Genomic DNA, 20,508 nt, shown 5'->3' with positions numbered 1-20,508 from the left:
GCTGTCATTACTGCACGTGGAGGATTTTTTGATGAGAACTCTTTGAACTATTTTAAGTAATTTTTTCACATTATTAATGTCCTGACTATACATTGTGATCAGCTGAATGCCACTTTGGTGAATAAAAGTACCAATTTCTTTCCATAAAAGCAAAATCTGTACATTATTCCAAACTTTTGACCACAAGTGTACATATATACACTTATTTCTATGTCTTTAGCTTGCTTGGCAGCTCACCTGATAGAATGTTGGACTTTGAGCTCAACGGCTGCAGTACAAATCCAGCCAAAGACACACGAAGGTAATAGTGGCATAGAAGCGACACAAAATGACGTAGTTGCTTCAGTTAATATGTGTTTTCGTTTATTATTTCAAATTTGCATTTTAAAACACTATCGGTTAGGGTTAGGTGTTGGTTAAGGGTCTGTTTTGTTAAACTCTCATTTATCGTTCCGGACACTTTTGGTTAGGTTTAGGGTAAAGTTTTAGGTTAGGGAGGTACGTTTTACTTATTAAAACCTTCATCTAAAATTCACCTTAAAAGCGGTGTCTGATCACAACCTCATTTCACTTGGTTTTGGTGCCCCCCGCTGGACATTTCACTGGGAAACTGCAGCTAAGCGTGTAATAAAGCATGTAATTTCAATTTTGCAAAGACTTTGCAATGCTCACATAAATTTCATGAGACTAGGCTGGACATAGTGCAGAATCTTAAACATTTGATGTTTATTTTACATCATAACTTTTCTTTGCTTTACAGTTTTCGAAATCCCAAAACTTTTTGTTTATTTCCTGGGTTTAAATGGAAAACATCCAGAATTGCAAAGTAGTCTTAAACTTTTGGACCCCCACTGTATACATATATATTCTAAAATGTATCGTTTAACAAGAAATTGTCCTACATTTTGAATAAAGCATTAAAATAGTATTCAATTAGACTTCTTTCTCATTATCTCATTAAGTTTACACTGATGAGGGTGAACTTATAATAATAGTTTTAAGACTGTGAAACAGCACATCATGTCAATGGCTGGAAGTCGATTCCAAAAATAATGAATTCTTAGAAAATGTGAAGACCTTTGGTTATTCATGCTATCAATCATAAATATTAATATGCTTATATTGCACTGTTTATTATAACATTTCACTTTGCCTCGAGAATCGAGAAACCATTGATTTCAAAAACTTGGAATCAGAGCCAATTCCAAACATATCTAGAGTTGGTCTAATCAATGGTACTGCTTTTTTTTTTTTTTTACATTTAGGAAGGCAATGATGCATAGTTGTTAAATTCACAAATGTTTAATGCTAAAGTGTGTAATTTCTGCACAACTAGCATCACCAAACGGAATTACAAAAATAACTGGTTTCCCGAAACACTCCCCCGTCTTCCACTGGTCAGACAAACACATGCTGTACAAATCTCGTTACAAACTCACACCATTGGTTGCATCAATGTTGCTGTGTCGGGCTGGTCTAGATGCTTAAACAAACAACGTTTTAAAAGCACCACAAGACACAGTGTTACACTTTTCAGTGAAATCAACCAACAAATGGCTTAAAATGGTGTTTCAATTTCAACTGGTATAGGAGAGTATTTGAACATCAAACAAAGCACACTTCAGCTAAAAAATAAATATCAGGACTGGAATATAGATTTGATGCTGAAGGCAAGGTGCAGATGAAGCATTAGAAAGCTTTGTGCTGTGACCCACTTCTCACATCAAATGCAAGTTTTGCACATGTGCGTTCACAACACACCACATAATGAGAATATTACTCTGCCCAGAGATGTTAAACCATGAAAATCAAGCACGAATCACTTAATTTAAGAAAAGCAAAATGTAAAACAAAACATAATCTTGTGTTGTGCAGAAATGATGAAGCAGGGACAGGTTGAAGCTTGCCTTTACCTGCTTTTGTTGAACTGTACCTGGGCTTGTCAGAAGGAAGTTTGGAGAAAGTTTGAATAGAATGTTTAATGACAGCACAGAATCTGTTATTTTAGATGCATTACAGAGGTGTGACCTTATGTTAACACAAGAGCCAGAGGAATGTTCTAAACGATTATTGGCGCATAATGCTGGCGAACTGAACGAAAGTTGTTGTCCTTGCAAAAATGATCAGCTCACAAACTAGTACTATGATCATTTGCATCTGATTCACTCTAAGCTGTCCTTAGCTGGTTTAAGCTGGTCTAGCAAGTCTCCCAGCCTTGCCAATCTGATTTTAGATGGTTTAGCTGGTCAACCAGCTGGTCTCCAAGCCTGAGAAGTGCCTCAACCACCTCTTAAACCATCAAAACAGACCAGCTTGGCCAAGCTTGAAGACCACCCTGCTGAAAAATGCTGGTCTTAGCTGATCTAAGCTGGTCTGTTGGCTGGTTTTAATGTGGTTTGGGGCACTTTTCAGCTGGGAGACCAGCTAGCCAACCAGCTAAACCAGATAAGCACGAGTCTGGTCAGGAACGACACCAGCTAAGACCAGCAAACTATCTTAGTCTGGTTTAAAAGTTTTTTCAGCAGTGTAAAAACTGTTAAAGCAGAATTCATTATCTTTGACTTGTTGAGGACAAAAGCTGTGGCAAATTCCTGGAAAACAGGCCAAAAGTGAATGCAAGTCATAATCACACCAGATGTTTGAAGTTGTGAACAACCTCTTCAGATAATAAGAGGCTAATTTTCCAAAAGAAGTCCACCCCAACTTCAATTTTCCATGTGCTTCTGCTGCAGACAGTTGGATGGAGTTGAAGGTTATCATGAGATCACGTCTCTGGCATGTGTTTTAATTGTTGCACGGGTTAATTGTCCTCTGTAAAACATTGAATCATTTTTGTGTCTGCACAGGCCTGTTCCGACACGATTATTTCTGCCGCCTACAATCTTTCAATACGTGGGATGCGTTACACAGCCAGTGTATTACAAGAGGAGCAGCAAAGAAATGCCTCAGGAATACAAATCTGGGAGACAGAGCGACACAGCCCTAAAACTGGAAAAATGTTAAAAGTGAGAATCTATTATCTGTAATGTGTTTTGCAAGTTGCCCAGAGTATATGAAGTTTCTCTGTATGTATATATGCTTCAAATAGTTTTCCAGAAGTTTGTGGTGAGATGAGAGGGAATTCATGAATTGCACATGGTTCCTGAAGTGTCTGACCTCTGTTGCCCCACGGAAGCCGTTTCCATGGCAACCCCCCACTCAGCCCGAGACCAACCCGCTGCTGATTGTGAATTCCTGCAATTTCAAAGAGAGAGAGAGAGAGAGAGAGAGAGAGAGAGAGAGGTGAAGATAATACAGCCAGCAGCAAAAATATGTTTGTCATTCATAATGAAGAAACGGCTAATTAATTTCATGACTTGTCTCATGTTATCTTATCTTTGTTTATTAAAATGATTTTTATTTGTAATTATTAAACTATTATAAAACATAATTGACAAAAATAATAATTTTACTTATGATAAATCTTTGGACATAATATGATTTATTTTTAGTTTTAAACTGTTTCTTACATTTGTATATGTCCATAGTTTCTTACATATCTTCTAGGACATTCACAAAATGAAAATAATTACTGGATTAACATATCTCTTTGTAATAATACAACAACCTCATCAGCAGCCAAAACTCACAGTATAAGAACTGCTTATTAATTTATGCTATATAAAAAATGCTGGGTTAAAGACAACCCAATTTGCATCCTAATTTTTTGGGTAACTTGAACCCAGCATGCTGTATTATTTATTATAAATAGATTAACAGTAAACTAAAATATGCTATTTATTTTTTACTTTGTTTCCCTCTTTATTTTACTTCTCTTGCGCCTGTATTATTTTGTAATTATCAAAAAGACTTAATTATTTTTTCTTTTAATATAGATGAATACAAATAATTCTGATCTAAAATAAATAAATAATACTATTAATTTTCTGTTTCTAAATACAAATAAAACAAAGAAAAATAATATTTATTTTTTATTATTAATTTTAAGCTATTTTTATTAATTATTTTTTGTTCTTTATTTATTTATTTTTGTATTCATTTCTTATTTTGTTTTATTTTTTTATTACAAGACATTCGTAAATTTAACTGGATTAATCATAACCCTTTAACAGGCTAAATGTGCATTTTATTTTAATTTAAATTATATTCAGTATATAAAGTGAGATATGACTACAGTGACAATGCTGTTTTCCAATAGTCAGACCAGTAAAGATGCATTGAATCAGAGAGAGCGCGCGCGAGCGCAACGCGCTGTTCTGCATCTCTCCTCCCCCTTCCACCCCCCCCCCCCTTTCTCTCTCTCTCTCTCTCTCTCTCTCTCTCTCTCTGTCTCTTTTAGTGTCTCCTGCATGAGTGAAGAGCATGAGCGCTCAAGAAGACCGCGTTTGTCCTCCTGTTCTCCGCTCTCACAATCTCTCCAGGACCAAGAAATAAACCACACACTCTCTCTCTCATTCACAGGACCTCCATATCAGAGCACTGGGAATAAAGCTTCATTCACGTTTGGACTCAAAGTCTCTTAATAGTTCTTCTCTCTGTGAGGGGTTAAAGGTGTTTCAGTATGATGTTCATATATGTTCTCCTGCGCGCTGGTTTTGGATTATTCAGCGTCGGTCTCATCGCCTTTGTCCAGCAGCAAGCCGCCGCTTCTGCCAGCAGAAACCCGCAAGGTAAGTTTCCTTTTCTGTCCCTGTTATTTCACCCTCCACATGATCTGTACCTTTTGGCTGAGGAATGACCGTCTGCAAGAAAAAAAAAAAAACTGTTCCATGATGTGCGCGCAGTTGAACAACTATGGGAGAGAAGTTTGTGTTTTTCTTCAAACGCAAGCCAAGAGAGGTATTTAAATGTGATTGAACTGCTTATACTCTGCGGGTGTGTTTATTACAACAATTTAATGACAGATGCGTTTTCCCTACTTGCCCTTGACTGTTATAATGATGCACCAAACTGTAAAATACACTATGCATTTACTATATATATATATATAATTGTTGAGAAACCAGTGTGTGCTGAAAATGAAAGATGCTGGAAGCACCATTTGGGTTTCCTCAGCTGCCATACCAGCAGAACCCTCTGGAGATCCTCGATACCCTTAAAATTAGCCTCAAATATCCTATTTATATACTCAAGGAACTTCAGAATATATTTCAAGAGCCTTGAAGCCTTCTCCTTATGATGGAGTTGCTCTTGAGTGAAACATTGACAGTGTCTAGTGTTCTTTAGAGTTATTGCAGGAAGTAATAGTGAGATTCTCAGAGAACTGAAAGGATCAGAAAGAACTGAAAGGTGTCTGTAGGATCTCCAGAGGGTTCCGCTGGTGTGGCAGCTGAGGAACCTCAAATGGTGCCTCGATCATTTATTTAATTGTTGCTACAAAATCGTGCTGAATAGCTGATAATAAAAGTAAATATTATAGTATTTTGCAAAGTATTAACCTGAGGTGTGAAACAATGAGATGTTTTTGGTCTGTTTTTGCTCCTTGAAGGTGCACATTTGCAGATGTTAAGAAAAATATGATTATCTTTAACTTTGCCATTTTATGTCAAACATTTTTCGTTTGTTCTGCATTTTGGCTGACTGAAGGAATTAGGCAGTCAAAAGACTGGATGGACTCAATGTGGATTGTGCAGACACCACTAGAGTGAAGCAATGTAAGGTATAGAAGGGGAAGACACCTTTAAAACAGCTGTAGAATTAAGCAAACTAGAGCAATCTAGACACCTCCTGAACACTTCTGGAATGAAGCAATCCACAGTCCAATTTAGTGATTTGGAGTCCAAAAAGGTAGACAATCATTGAATGAAGCAATCTAGGATCCTGAGGTGCAGGCACCTCTAGAATAAAGACATTTAGAGTCAATAGGGACAGACACCTCTAGAACATCCCAGAATTAAGCCATCTAGACTCCAGAGTACCAGACACCTCTGAAACTGCCCTAGAATAAAGTGAGAATACAGTGATCAGCAGTCCATGATGTGATCTAGAGTCCAGAGGGGCAGGGACCTCTCGAGCTCTTCTGTAAGTAAGTGATCTAGAGTCTAGAAGGGTAGATAATTGTATAATGAAGCAATCAAGTGTCCCGAAGGGCAGGCACCTCTAGAGTACTTCTAGAACAAAGTGATTTAGAGTCCATAGGGGTGGGAACTTCTAGAACATCCCAGAATGAAGTTATCTAGAGTCCAGAGGGGCAGACACATCTGAAACACCTCTATAATGAAGTGAGTATTCAGCAATCTAGAGTTCAATGAAGTGATATAGAGTCCAGATGGACAAACACCTCTAGGATGAAGCAATCTGGAGTCCAGAGGGCAGATGCCTCTAGAGCACCTCTCTTAGAATAAAGTGATTTAGAGTCCATGGAACAGGTCCATCTAGAATATCCCAGGATTAAGCCATCTAGAGTCCAGAGGGACAAACACATCTGAAACAGCCCTAGAATAAAGTGTATATCTAGCAATCAAGTGTTGAATGAAGTGATCTGGAGTTCAGAGGGGTACACACCTCTAGAACTACTCTATAATAAAGAAATATTGGGTTTTAAGTGCAGACAGCTCTAAAATAAGTAAATCTAGAGTCCAGAGGGGCAGACACATCTGAAACACCTCTATAATGAAGTGAGTATTCAGCAATCTAGAGTTCAATTAAGTGATATAGAGTCCAGATGGACAAACACCTCTATGATGAAGCAATCTGGGGTCCACAGGCCAGATGCCTCTAGAGCACCTCTCTTAGAATAAAGTGATTTAGAGTCCATGGAACAGGCCCATCTAGAACATCCCAGAATGAAGCCATCTAGAGTCCAGAGGGCTAAACACCTCTGAAAAAGCCCTAGAATAAAGTGTATATCTAGCGATCTAGAGTCCAATAAGTAATCTAGAGTTCAGAGGGGTAGACACATCTGAAACACATCTAGAATAAAGTGACTATTCAGCAATCTAGAGTCCAATGAAGTGATATAGAGTCCAGATGGACAGACACCTCTACAATGAAGCAATCTGGAGTCCAGAGGGCAGATGCCTCTATCTTAGAATAAAGTGATTTAGAGTCCATGGAACAGGTCCATCTAGAACATCCCAGAATGAAGCATTCTAGAGTCCAGAGGGCTAAACACCTCTGAAAAAAGCCCTAGAATAAAGTGTATATCTAGCGATCTAGAGTCCAGTAAGTAATCTAGAGTTCAGAGGGGTAGACACATCTGAAACACATCTAGAATAAAGTGACTATTCAGCAATCTAGAGTCCAATGAAGTGATATAGAGTCCAGATGGACAGACACCTCTGCAATGAAGCAATCTGGAGTCCAGAGGGCAGATGCCTCTAGAGCACCTATCTTAGAATAAAGTGATTTAGAGTCCATGGAGCAGGTCCATCTAGAACATCCCAGGATTAAGCCATCTAGAGTCCAGAGGGACAAACACATCTGAAACAGCTTCTAGAATAAAGTGTATATCTAGCAATCTAGTGTCAAATGAAGTGATCTAGAGTTCAGAGGAGTAGACACCTCTAGAACTACTCTATAATAAAGAAATATTGGGTTTTAAGTGCAGACAGCTCTAAAATAAGTAAATCTAGAGTCCAGAGTGGCAGATATATCTAGATGTCCTCTATAATGAAGATATATACAGTAGAGTTCTTAATGGTATACACCTCTAAAATAAGGATATTTAGAGTCCAGTGGGACAGATACCTCCAGGCTATCTAAAGGTGAGATGGCCGGGCAGGCGCCTTTAAAAAATCCTCTAGAATAAAGTGAGTATCCAACAATCTAGACTCCAATGAAATGATCTAGAGTGCAGAGGGGCACCACCTCTTGAACTCCTTTAGAGTTGAGGGATCTTTAATCCAGAAGGGCAGACACTAGAATGAGGAGATTTAGATCCCACAGGGGGTTGGTTCAGCTGAGCACTCATTGACCTCTGTTCCTCATCACTCACTGACATGCTCTCCGTACAAACAAATGTCAACAAATGGTAACTCCTGGGGGCTAAATCGGTGCAGACCACATGTTGCACAGTTCCATATGTGGCTGAGAGCTGAAAATCTGTGACACCCATACTGAGAGGCTTATGCAGGTCATTTAAAGGCATTTAGCACCATGAAGTCGAGTATTTGGCGTTCACCTGTGAAATGATCGTGCAACTGTGCTCTGAAAGTGTTCAGACTGTGATACGCCTGGGCATTTGTGAACAACGCGTAGATTTGGTTTGAACATTGAGAGGGACCAAATGTGGGTCCAGCTGAGTGGTGGTGGGGGGGTCGTAATGTTTCACTACAACACATTACACAATGCATAATAACAGTTCAAATTAATGCACAGATAAATAAAAAAGTATATTTAATGTAGGGATGCTGTGGTGAGTTTTTGATGGTTAGATTACCGTCTGAGAAAAAAAATCGTGGTTAACCAGTTTTACAATTATCTGCACATTTTCTTATTATGCAACACAGTGTTGGGTGTAATGCATTACTAAGTAATTAATTACTGTAAGGGATTACTCCTAATTATCAGTAATTTAATTACAGTTACTTCTGATGTAATTTTGTTAAATACTGTATAGACTATAGAAAAATTCTATATAAAACAATAGTGAATTTAAAATCGAAATGTAACATCTAATGTTAAAATTAATGTTTTCGAATTTAACGCTGCCCCCTTAAATTCTTTGGCCAGTTCATGAATAATTTATTGATTTTATATGATTTATTTGAAAGAATTAAAAGAACAGTTTCATGTCTATCCTTGTATTTTTCATCTGGTCGAGGTTGATAAGGGTTTTAGAAAGTAATTAGTAATAAGTAATGCAATTACATTTCAGACAGAGTAATTAGTAATCTAATTATACTGTAGAAGATGTAATTAGTAGTTAGTAATTAATTACTTTTTTAGAGTAACTTACCCAACATGCATATTATATAACAATTGTCTAAATGTCTAAGTGGATGTATTTCCGGGGGATATGTGGACACTAATGGAAGCCCTATTATAAGAAAACTGATAAATACACACACACACACACACACACACACACACACACACACATGTTGGTGCAGCTATCATTATGAGGACTCTCTATAGACATAATGATTTTTATACTGTATGAACTATAGATTATATACCCTAACCCTAAACCTACCCCTCACAAAAAACTTTCTGCATTTTTACATTTTCAATAAAACATAGTTTAATATGTTTTTTAAGCGATTTAAATTATGGGGACACTAGAAATGTCCTCATAAACCACATTTATAGTATAATACCCTTGTAATTACCAGTTTGTAACCTAAGAAAAAGGTCCTCGTAAACCACTTAAAGCTGCCCATTTGTGTCTTTCAATGACTTCTGTCTGCTTGTTTTACATTGTTGTAGTAGTGTTTGAAGAGGTAGGCATACTGTGAATTTATTACATTATTTTTAATTTTTTTTATTTTAATAAAAAAGTGTAAGAAATTTATTTTTTTCCATTAAAAAAATGACTGTTGTAATTATAGTCCCACAGAAACTTACAAAATGTATATCATGGTAAGATTCTTGCTGTCATGGTGTACAGTACACTGCTAAGAACCATGGTATGGTAACTTGATGTTAAATATGTATTTATATTAATAGGTGTCATTATTCCTTTTGTTCCTTTTATTAGGCTACTATAATACTTTATTATTACTCTAACTAATAAACTAATTCATTATACGCAATAAACTGTTAAGCATGGTAGCTAATATGAGTGTAGTAATGTTCACATTAACACGTTATCTTGTATTACCATATATATCCTACATATGTATGATTATTTGTTTTATTTGTGTACTATAATGTGCTTTTCTGTGTATAGTGAAATAGTTTTCCTACATAGAAATCTAAATTGAAATGATTTGATATCATGAGAAGAAGGCATCATAAAAAAAAAAAAATATATATATACAATTTACTCAGCGGTGCTGCGGCATCGCGTTAGTAGATTGAAAAAGGCGGCCATCTGTATCATCACTTATTTCAGGTAGACATATGCAAAATCCTAAGAAAGATACTGTAGGTGGGCATACGGCATATGGCTGCGTATGCCTTAGACTGCACTACTGGTTTCAAGTGAATTGAAAGTTCACGGGTACGTTCAATCTCAAAATGGTGTGCACCGTTTTGCTACAGTTTCCGGGTTGAACGACATGTTTCCTCAAAACGTTGTGAAACGGTGTGCAACGGGCTTTGAGGTACATTTTCTCTCATTTGGTGGGTGTGTCAGAGGTGTTACCCAATCAGCAGTGACGTGTCTATAAACCCCGCCGTATTAAAAAGGAAGTGCGCACAATGGATCCAACTAAAGTCCTTTACAAATGTGTCCACTGCAGCTTGGTGTATGCAACAATTGAAGACATTAGAAGAAATGTTTGCCTTTTCATCCTGAAATGTGAGGCAAATGTTGGATCACCGTAATTAGGAACCACAGTTTCCACATTTCCCTTCACTCAATTGGGATGTTCTCTGCTATTCTGGACAGCAAGGGCAGTGACTGTAACATCGAGCGTATTTTGTAGTTTTAAACACGTATTTAAACCGATTTCATCAGGGTCCGAAAATTCTTCGAAAAGAACGCAAAGAATGGCCTTCTCAGCTACCATAGTTGCAACGCTTGCATAACATAACAGAGTGTTCAACGCACCACCGTTTCTGTTTAAATAAACATTTTGCTACGTTTTGTCGGGGCTGAACGTGACTCATGTTTAGTACGCTACACCTGGCCATTAAAGCACCACGCGGCCACCATCTGTAACTATAGCTATAACTATAACAGCTCCAGTACCCATTTAGGCTTACAAATGGGAAAAACTCTTACTTGTGAAAAACTCTTTTATATTATATATTTATACATTATATATAATATTTTTGCCACGTGTAAATAAAGCATTTCACGGTTTTAACAGTGGATTCTAAATTCTTACGTTAAATTAACCGTATAATCGCGTCATCCCTAATTCAATGCATACTCTTAAATATTTATACACTGTATCATATCAAACATTCAGAAATGCATTAGGGTTAATGTTTCAGAAAAAAATTACCCTTTCAGAAAATTACAATTATTACCTGCTCATCTGAAATGCCTGTCTGCTTTCCTCACCATGAAAAACAATTGATCATTTCTATGGATGCCTTTAACATCTTTACTGACTCCACATATGACTCATGTGATATATTTCATGTTTTCTAAATTCATACGAATGTTTTGTGTGGGTTACAGACTACAGACCAAAATTGCACATTGTCAGCCACTGACTGTCTTGTGAGTTTCATTCCTGCAGGGGGAGCTTGACGCTTCAAAACCAAATCCTCTATGCATCCGCATTTAAAGAACGCTTTATATCCATTTGGAGACATTTTACACTGGATAGTTATTTTTAATAAAAACTGATAATTGCAAGGATTCATACTTGTGAATGAAAATCCGCCTCAGCATTATCTATAAAAGCATTTTTAAAAATCCTCATCCAGTAATAATAAACTAATGTGAGTTCATGCATCCTGGCCAGCGCTGAGAAAAGTAACAGGTACCACGTGACTCCTCCGTCTAGTTGGGCAATACCAACTCGTACAACTGAGGGGACTTCAGTTATTTGTCTCAATACGACAGACTCACAGCCACGCAATTGCAAGGTATCTCATACAAAATTATTTTCAGCGTTGATAAAAATACATAAACAAGGACAGATGAATGATTGGGGGGGAGGGGGGACAAATCACCCCCTTTACAGCAAGGGGGGGGGATGTGTGCCCCCTGTCTCCCCCAATTCTACGCTAGTGTTTGTGACATTTCTTGTGTGAAACCAAATACGTTTGTTGGAGTGGAATTACACTGCAAATAATGAAGGAATACAGATTGATTTTTACAAGTTTTATATAGACACAGCACTTAATAGTATAGCAAAAGTTGTAGTGATGTCACTGGTTGCTTCTGTGCATGCATGTATGTAAATGGCTGTTTGGAATAGCGTACTACCATTTTGTCCTATTTATGCAGAATATAGTATGTACTGTATACTGTGCACAGTATGCAAAGTTTATTTATGCATTGAAATACCTGGATAACATACTACATATGCAAAGTATGCAGTACACAATAAACTAAAGCATACTGCATAGAATACTGTATCCCAAAATGCAATGCACAAATAAAGTTAATAACTGAACACCACTCACATGCAACATAATAAAGTCATGTGACAACAATGTAGCATACTACTGTTTGAAATACGTATCATGAAATTACAGTAGATACTGCACAGTATGTTGCACAGTAAGTAGGAAGGTATATTTAATTCCAAATGTAGCCTATAGATTTGGTAATATTTTACAATTAAACACAGAAAGAACTTCTGTTGGTCGTTCACAGGCAGTATGGATGATAGCGAAAAAGAGAGGAGAGAAGGAGGTGGTGGGTGGGGGGGGGGGGGGGGGTTGTTTTGCATCTTGGGTGGTCTGCTTCCCATTGTGGGAAACTCAATATTTACATTTTTGTAATTAGAACTACTTTCATTCTTTCATTTTCCACAACAAGGATTCCTCACATCTTACAGGGGAAGGTGGCAGTGTCAGGCCTAATGACCTGCACCTGTTCATGATCGGAAGTCAGCCAGGTCAGCGCTAGACACGTGTGCGTTTTATGTGTATGTGTGTGTGTTTTAGATGCAGTTGCATAGTATTTCGTTGTCTGTGAACGAATAATCAGAGGTAAATATTTTTCTGAAAGTTGAATTTGTTCTGTTATTGGAGTATAATGCTGGTGATGATATTGCAATGCTGTTAAGTTTGGCCATATAATCAAGAGAGAAATTATAAAGATATTTATGAGCTATACATGAGCTACAGTTTCTATATTTGGAGAGTACACTGCACTGAAAAAATAATAAAATGTCTTTCTTTTTTCCTTTCTTACTTTTTGCTTTCTGTTGCTCTTCTATGTACTTTTGTTCACTTTTTTCGTACATTGGTTTGCTGTTTGCTCTTCCTTTTTTGGTTGGCTCACTCTTGTTTCTTTCACATTCTGTCACTTCATTCACTCTTTATTGTATTTTTTTGTTGATTCTGTTTATTGTTTCTTTTTCATTTGTTAGTTCACTCTTTTTTGTTAATTGTTTCGCTCTTTCGTTTGTTGCTTTGCTGTTCTTTTCATTTGTATTTGTATGTGCATTTGTCGTTTGTTTTCTTGACTTTTTTGCTTTTATTTATTTGTTGGTTCTTTCCTTTTTGTTTGTTGGTTCTCTCTTTCTTCTCTCTTGGTTCTTAAGCTTTTTGCCAATCTTTTTGTTTGTTCTTTCTTTTGTTTGATAGTTCTCTTTCGCTTTTTGACGTTATTTCATTCTGTTTCGTTAATGCTGTTCTTTCTTTATTCATTCCTTGGTTCGCTCTTTCTTTATTTGTTGTTCGCTCTTTTGTTTCTTTTTTCACTTTGTCACTCTTCTTTTCTTTGTTTTTCATTTTTGTTAGTTATTTGTTTTGTTTGTTGCTTTGTCCATTTTTCAGTCTTTTTCGTTCACTTTTCCTTTCTTTCATTCATTTGTTTTCTCTGTCTTCATTCCTTTGTTGGTTCTTTCCTTCTTTTTTGTTTGTTGGTTCTCTCTATTCTTAAACTTTTTATCACTTTCGTTTGTCATTTGTTAGTTCTTTCTTTTGTTTGCTTTCTTTTGTTTCTTTCACTTTCTGATGTTTTCACCTGCTTTCGTTCGCTGTTTTGATTGGATTACTCTTTCTTTTCTTTCACTTTCTGTCACTCTTGTTCGATCTGTAATCTTTTGTTAGTTTCTTGTTCATTAGTTGGTTTTTGTTCTTTCATTGTATGTTTATGTCTGTATAAGCGTTCCTCTTTTAATTTAGACCTGTTGGCTGTCAAATCCATCAGGAACAGTGAAAGTAGCATATGAAACAGACAGTGATTCAAATGAAAGGGTACCGTTTGTCAGGTCAGTATTTATGAAACACAGATGTTGGCTATGAGTGTCTTAGTCTTTCATCAATGACTCCATAATTACAGGTTTCTAATGCCATGAGGGGATCATAATTCATCGTAATAGTCATAATTCCAAGTAAATGGGGCTTTTAAAAAGCCATATGAAATGATGTATCTGTCAGTATTTTTTGATTAAACTGTAAGATAAAAAAAAATAAAAACATTCTAAGATCCGTGATGCAGAAAGAAACCACTGCTAAAAAAGAAAGAAAGAAAGAAAGAAAAAACAGCATAATCCAGCCTAAGGGGGTTTGCTGGTCTTAATTGCTTTAAACCTGACTTCCAGCATGGCCAAGATGTCCTTCAAGCTGCATAAAACCTCAAAGCTCCTCTTAACCAGCAAGCAGACCAGCCTGACCAGACTGGGAGACAAACTTAGACCAGCATACCAGCATTAAAGTTGGTCTATCTGGACTCCAAGCTTGGCCAAACTGGTCTTCTGCTGATCTAAGCTGGTCTCCCAGCCTACCAAGCTGAGTAAGTGCTCCAAACTCCTTTAAAATCAGCAAAAAGGCCAACTTTACCAGTTTTGGAGACCAGCAAACCAGCTTGGGCTGTTTTTACAGCAAGTAAAGAGAGAAATTGAGTAGGTCAGTTTTACTGTTGCTGTCCACAGCCGTCCGGGCCCAAAAACTGGTCGCTAACACAGTGCCAAGGCAACTAGTGGTAAGGATGTGACATGCCACAGCGGTATGTGTGTTGATGTAACCTCTAGTCCGTCTCCTCGTCCACCCCGAGGCAAAACCCCTGCCGGGCAGACTCTGCTGGACAACTCCAGTGTGGGAAATACACATATCCTTGAATAGCAGGAGGGGAGAGCCGGAGAGGCCGGCAGGGGAGGGGTGGCGTGACAGCAGTTTGGGGGATTGTTTGCTTTGTGTTGCCTTTCATTCAATGAAGTTGGAGTATTCTTTTGTGCTTCGGGAGCAATGGTCTTATCAGAGGCGGGGACAGATGATCTCTCTCTGCTTGTTACTCCAGACTAGAATTTGAGAATGTCTGGTTCTGAACAACCCCATAGGAGGGAAAAATCACTGAGATCTGTCAATGGTTTCTCCTAGACTGCAATGAGATTAAATGGAGAGCAAATGGAGACTTAAGTACTACTCACATTTTTTAATTTAAAAAAAAAAAAAAGGAAAAAAGACACCAGTACTATTGCACGTTGCTTCTCTAGAGTTTTAGAAGAGATCTCAACACTGTCTCAGACTGTGCTCAGATTTGGCACGGTACCAAAGTCTGTATTTAGAAGTGAGTGAATTCTAAATTTTGATGAAAATACAAAATATCTGAGCTATGCTATTGACATTCATATTATAGCTCTGTATGAATTGACTAATTTGTGTCTAGTTTTAGTTCTGCTATGGAATTTTAGGAGAAATAGACAAAGTAAATGAAACAACTGAGAACTCCAGAATTTGCTGGTTGTTAGAAGTTCTCATTTTCTTTGAAAGCTGTTTTGTATTATACCATTGGTGAAGTTTAATAGTGTTTATTGATGTAGAATGTTTTTGATTTAATGTTGAGGAAATAAATCTGCCCAGTCATTTTCCTCCTACTGCTAAGATAAAAGATTTCTCTCTGCTCTCATTTGTGTACATCTTTGAACAAATGACCAGCTTCCCCCTTTTTTTCTCCTCTTTTTCTTTCAATCTTCCATTTTTGTCCCAAAGTGGAATGTGCAATTTTGAGACAAAAATTTATAGTCGGCCACATGGCGAAGTATGTTTTCTGTTCAGCTCGGTCGGATTTTAATTGTACAAAACCTCAAACTTTCAGGGTTTCTGCTACTGTGAGGTTCCTGAGTTTTACAGGCGTGTCATACACTGCTTGTTCTGAATGTACTCTAAATTCTGTTATTGCATACTCTGTGATCACACAGTACATGAAGTGATATCTACTTTACTGTCAGTAGACACATGTTATATGTGATTAGATGGATCATATGTTTTTCTCTTTAAAAAGTACTGTGGCAGGTCCGGTGTCAGATGGTATTGTAATACCATGCTACTTTGATGTATACTGTAACATGGCACTGAATAATTACCATACTCGTATATTTTTGGCGCTTTTTTATGCAGTATTTTAGTGGTATTTGCTAAGGTAAGTATCTACAGTATACTATGATTGCTCAAATTAAGGGATAGTGATTTGAACAAAATATTACATTTAATCTTACATTTTATTCTGAACACAGTTTTACTCCCAAGAGTTCTCATGAATCGAGAACTAATGCTCAAATTAAAGGGATAGTTCACCAAAAAATTTAAATTCTCTTATCATTTACTCACCCTCATACCTTCCCAGATGTGTATGACTTTCTTTCTTCAGTACAGAACACTTAAGTACAGAACAATTTGAAGAAAAATAGAAAAATATCTCAGCTCAGTAGGTCCTTAAAATGCAAGTGGATGGTGATCACACCTATGAAGCTCCAAAATGGACATAAAGGCAGCATAAAGTAATCCATACAACTCCAGTGGTTAAATTAATGACTTCTAAAGTGATACAATCGCTTTTGGTGCGAAAAAGATTAATATTTATGTACTTTTTAACTATAAACCATCGCTTCCAGTCAGCAGCAGTATACGCATTCAATAGAGCGCTGAGTTAAGATTATATTTAAAAATGAAAGTCAGTGGAACAGTTTTTCAGCATTTCAAATTATTGTTAATGACTGTTAGTAGGCACAAAAGGCAAGACAAGAGATTTTTTTCTGATTGCAGGCATCGTTAGGAGACAGAAGGAAAGCAAACATGCCTCTGCTAATTAGCGGGTAGGGCTGGAGGTATATACATAGCATGAGCGTATTTTACGCTGTAACATACAATTACTAAGCCTGAGGTGACACTACTGGGTTAGATCATTAGAAGTTTACACTGATGGTGTGGTCAGCTCCAGGGGAAGTGTGGAGACCACATCTGTATGTATAAGCAAGAGCGTGTGAATGCCTTCCTAGTTAAACGTGTGAATGGCGCATGAGGAAAGGAGGAATCTTAATTGAAGCCTTTTATGGTGAATTAATCCATTAAACACAACAATTTATTTATTTATTTTCATTATTGTGACTTGGAGTTCAATTAAAGATTCGTAAAACGTTATGAAGCACAGAACTCACAGAAAAATAGATATTAAAGATGGGTAACATTTTATAGTGAGTTTGAATACATAATCTTGAGTCAACAAGAAGCAACAATGAACAGTACTTTTACAGTGTTTCAACAATACTATAACATTTACATTAACCAAGATTATCAAATGATTCTTCCAAAATGATGATACCTAAGGCATTTGTTAATGTTAACATACAGAACCTCATTGTAAAGCGTGGGCAAAATTGTAACTAATTTAATAACATTCTGAAGGTTTTAACGAAGGTGTTGCGCCTGATGCTGTTCGGAATCTTCGCATATACGCGTTAAAATCCAGAGTGTGTAGGAAGAGCCTCTATTTTAAGCATCTGAGTGGATCTCTGTTAGCATTGGTAAAAGTACATAACTATCCAGCTCCCCATAAAAATACAGGATACAAAATACATTTGTATTGATGCTCAATAACGTATACTTAAATTGAACTGACCACAGTTCCTAAAGCTTCAGTTGAGACTGCTGGGTTTCTATCCACTTGTTTTTTATGCGAAATATGGTAATATCGGATATTGCATGAAAAATGCTGGATGGAAACACCAAGATGCAAATCCAAAATGTGCAAAAAAATTTATACACTTGCATGAGGTGGATTTTTTTATTCACATTAACTACAATGGAAACACATTTACCGAATATATTCCTATAGAATTTAAATGGAATATGGGAATTTAAATGCTTCTACAAGCCATGTGAATTTTAATTCGCTCAGAGAATATCATAAATATCATTGCATAGCATCTCAAATGTTGCTCTGGTTATTCAGAAATACCAGAGCCAAAGCTTAACCACTGGTTTGCGATATTTCAATTTTTCACATGAATTAAATTCGCAACTTGGATGGAAACATAGCTACTGAGAGACTAAATCAAGGTACAATAATAATACTCACCAAACACAATACTGATTTTGCACCGTAAAGAAATTAAAATAGAGCTACTGGCCAGTTCGCTGGTAACATTTAGGAATTACAGAGATGAAAACGTTCCAGATAAAGAAAGGCTCATTGACTGTCGTGCAACTTCAAACAACTTTTACCTCAGTGGAAAATGTACCACCAGATGTTTAGCAACACTTTCCTGCTTTGCAAGTCACCAAAATGTAAATATGAGAAAGTAAATCACGAAATGTAACTACTTTGTTACATTTACAAGAATGATTGAAAATAATGCAAAATATAGTTTCATTGCAAATACATATTTATGAGAGGTACCTTTTTTCAATTCACCAGCCATTTACAGGTGTGGTAGAAAGTTCATTTAAGGCCTCTGCTTGCAAGAGTATCGTGAGAGTGGCTTCACCTCTGGCAAAACAGATGGCAGAGTGCTAGAAGAGATGAGCTGGCCTGAGGTGCATCAAGAAAGAAAATTTAGACAGTTTCAATATGAGGCAAGCGAGCAAATAGAGTCAATAGTAGAGAACAATTTCTCTGTTTCCGTAAAGAGGATTTTGGGTTCAATACAAGTTAACATGTTAAACACATTTGACAGCATTTGTGGCATAATGTTGGTTACCACAAAATCCATTTGGACTTGTCCCTTCTTTTATTAAAACAAAAGAGCTAAAATCGCAGTTACAGTCAGTGAGGCACTTACAATAGATGTCAATGGGGCCAATCTGTAAATGTTAAAATACTCACTGTTTCAAAAGTATAGTTAAAAGACATAAACAATATGTTTGTAAACATGATTTTAGTGTGATAAAATCACTTACTAACCTTTTCTGTGTAAAGTTATAGCAAATTGTACAACTTTGTTGCCATGACAAAGTAACGCCGTAAACCCTAATCCCTAAATCGACCATAAAAAACGTCAATTTAAACAACTTTACAGCTCAAATTATACACAAGTTTTAACAGAAGTATTAATGTAAGTGCTTTTATAAAATGATAAGCTTCACATTTCTGCCTTTAAACCCTCCAAAAATTGGCCCCCATTCACTTCCATTGTAAGTGCCTCACTGTAACTTCCATTTTTGTTTCTTTTTTTGTTCTAAAGAAAAGGAGGGATGTGGTGTAAAAGGAATAGGGGCAATGACGTAAGCCAGACTTGAACCTGTATCTCTGTGAGTATGCGCACTACCCACTGCGCCACAGCTCCGGCAGTTATGTTTTATATCTGTTGACTCTTTTCGTTTTTGTCGTCAAGTCTTTAAGCCATGGCAAGCTGCATCTTGTCAATCAAGCTAAACTCATGGAACTAAGAAGGAATCAGCCAATCCTTGCCCACCTTGTCTGAAAATCAAGATCTGATTGGTTTAATTCGCAAGCTCCAGGCATTTTTATCCTCTCAGCTGGAACCAATTAAAACCCTGAATGGATTTTAGTTAATGTATGTAGAAGAACTACAGCTCGAAGCAAGGCTCAGCCACGTGCTCTTTAATTAGTCATTTCTTGTCTTCCACGGATGGTTGTTTTTTTCAAATGAGCTGTCAGAGTTTTGTTGGAATTTGTATGGGTGTGCAATCATCCGTCAGTGGCCCTGCAGGTAACGACAAACACAGCGCTGGGTTTGCACAGGGGTGTTTGTGATAATCTGACACCTGTTAAGAAAACACATTCAGGATTGCTGGAGAAAAACATCGGCTTATTCACGGTGATATCAGACAGCAAGTGGGATTATACGGCAGGAATTTCAGACATGAGGAAGAATCTATTTTTAAACAAGAAATATTTGTACTCCTGTGAATACTGTATTTCTCGGGGTAGGACTGTTTTTGAAAGTCAGTTTCCCACATAGTATAGCCACATAGCTTAAAGTCTTGGCTACAAAAAAGCTGTTGAACATTTCCACCATTATTGCCCAGGAGAAAAGATATAGTTCATTCATTTATAGGCTACTTAATAGCCTATTATATGCTTTTCATCCAAATTTAAATAGTAAAACAATTGTGAAACACACAACAATTGATTTATTAATTGAAATTTGCTTTGGTCATCAAATAATACTGTTAATCAATTGTATACATTTCTAACATTTAAAACGCATGTGACAACTTGCCCCAATAAAAATGCGACAACTTGCCCCGACCTTGTCCTGGGATCGCAGTTCCAACCTTTCAGTTAAAATCATTTTATAGTTGACCCTTGTTTTGTATGCCAGAGTTGGTTTTTGTAGTGTGGTGGTTCTCTTGTTTACTGAAGAGCTTTAGCAAAAATATGATGATATTGTAATTGGAGGATAGAATTCACAAAAATCATTCTAATTTAAGAGGTTTTTAATCTAGGAGTTTGAAACCAAAGTACAAAACCTCTGCTAGAGAAAACGCACATTTGCACAATTGGACTTTTGACTCTAAATCTTATCGTTACTGAGATAGTGCCCTTGTGACAACTAGCCCCAGTCTCCCCCATATCATTGTTTT

The 20,508-nt window shown here is 36.9% G+C and overlaps 1 protein-coding gene across 1 annotated transcript in view; it reads left to right on the top strand.

Moving 5' to 3' along the window:
- The first annotated feature begins 4,398 nt into the window (after positions 1-4,398).
- LOC127418748 (signal peptide, CUB and EGF-like domain-containing protein 3) overlaps positions 4,399-20,508 on the top strand; it is a 144,577-nt gene continuing 128,467 nt past the window's right edge. Inside the window, exon 1 of the mRNA XM_051659521.1 lies at positions 4,399-4,670. Coding sequence (XP_051515481.1) covers positions 4,562-4,670 — 109 coding nt within the window. The 5' untranslated portion in view covers positions 4,399-4,561. The remainder of the gene's footprint in view (positions 4,671-20,508) is intronic.

This window comes from Myxocyprinus asiaticus, chromosome 28, assembly GCF_019703515.2.
Source record: "Myxocyprinus asiaticus isolate MX2 ecotype Aquarium Trade chromosome 28, UBuf_Myxa_2, whole genome shotgun sequence".
NCBI lineage: Eukaryota > Metazoa > Chordata > Actinopteri > Cypriniformes > Catostomidae > Myxocyprinus > Myxocyprinus asiaticus.
This window is presented reverse-complemented; position numbering and strand designations above follow the sequence as displayed.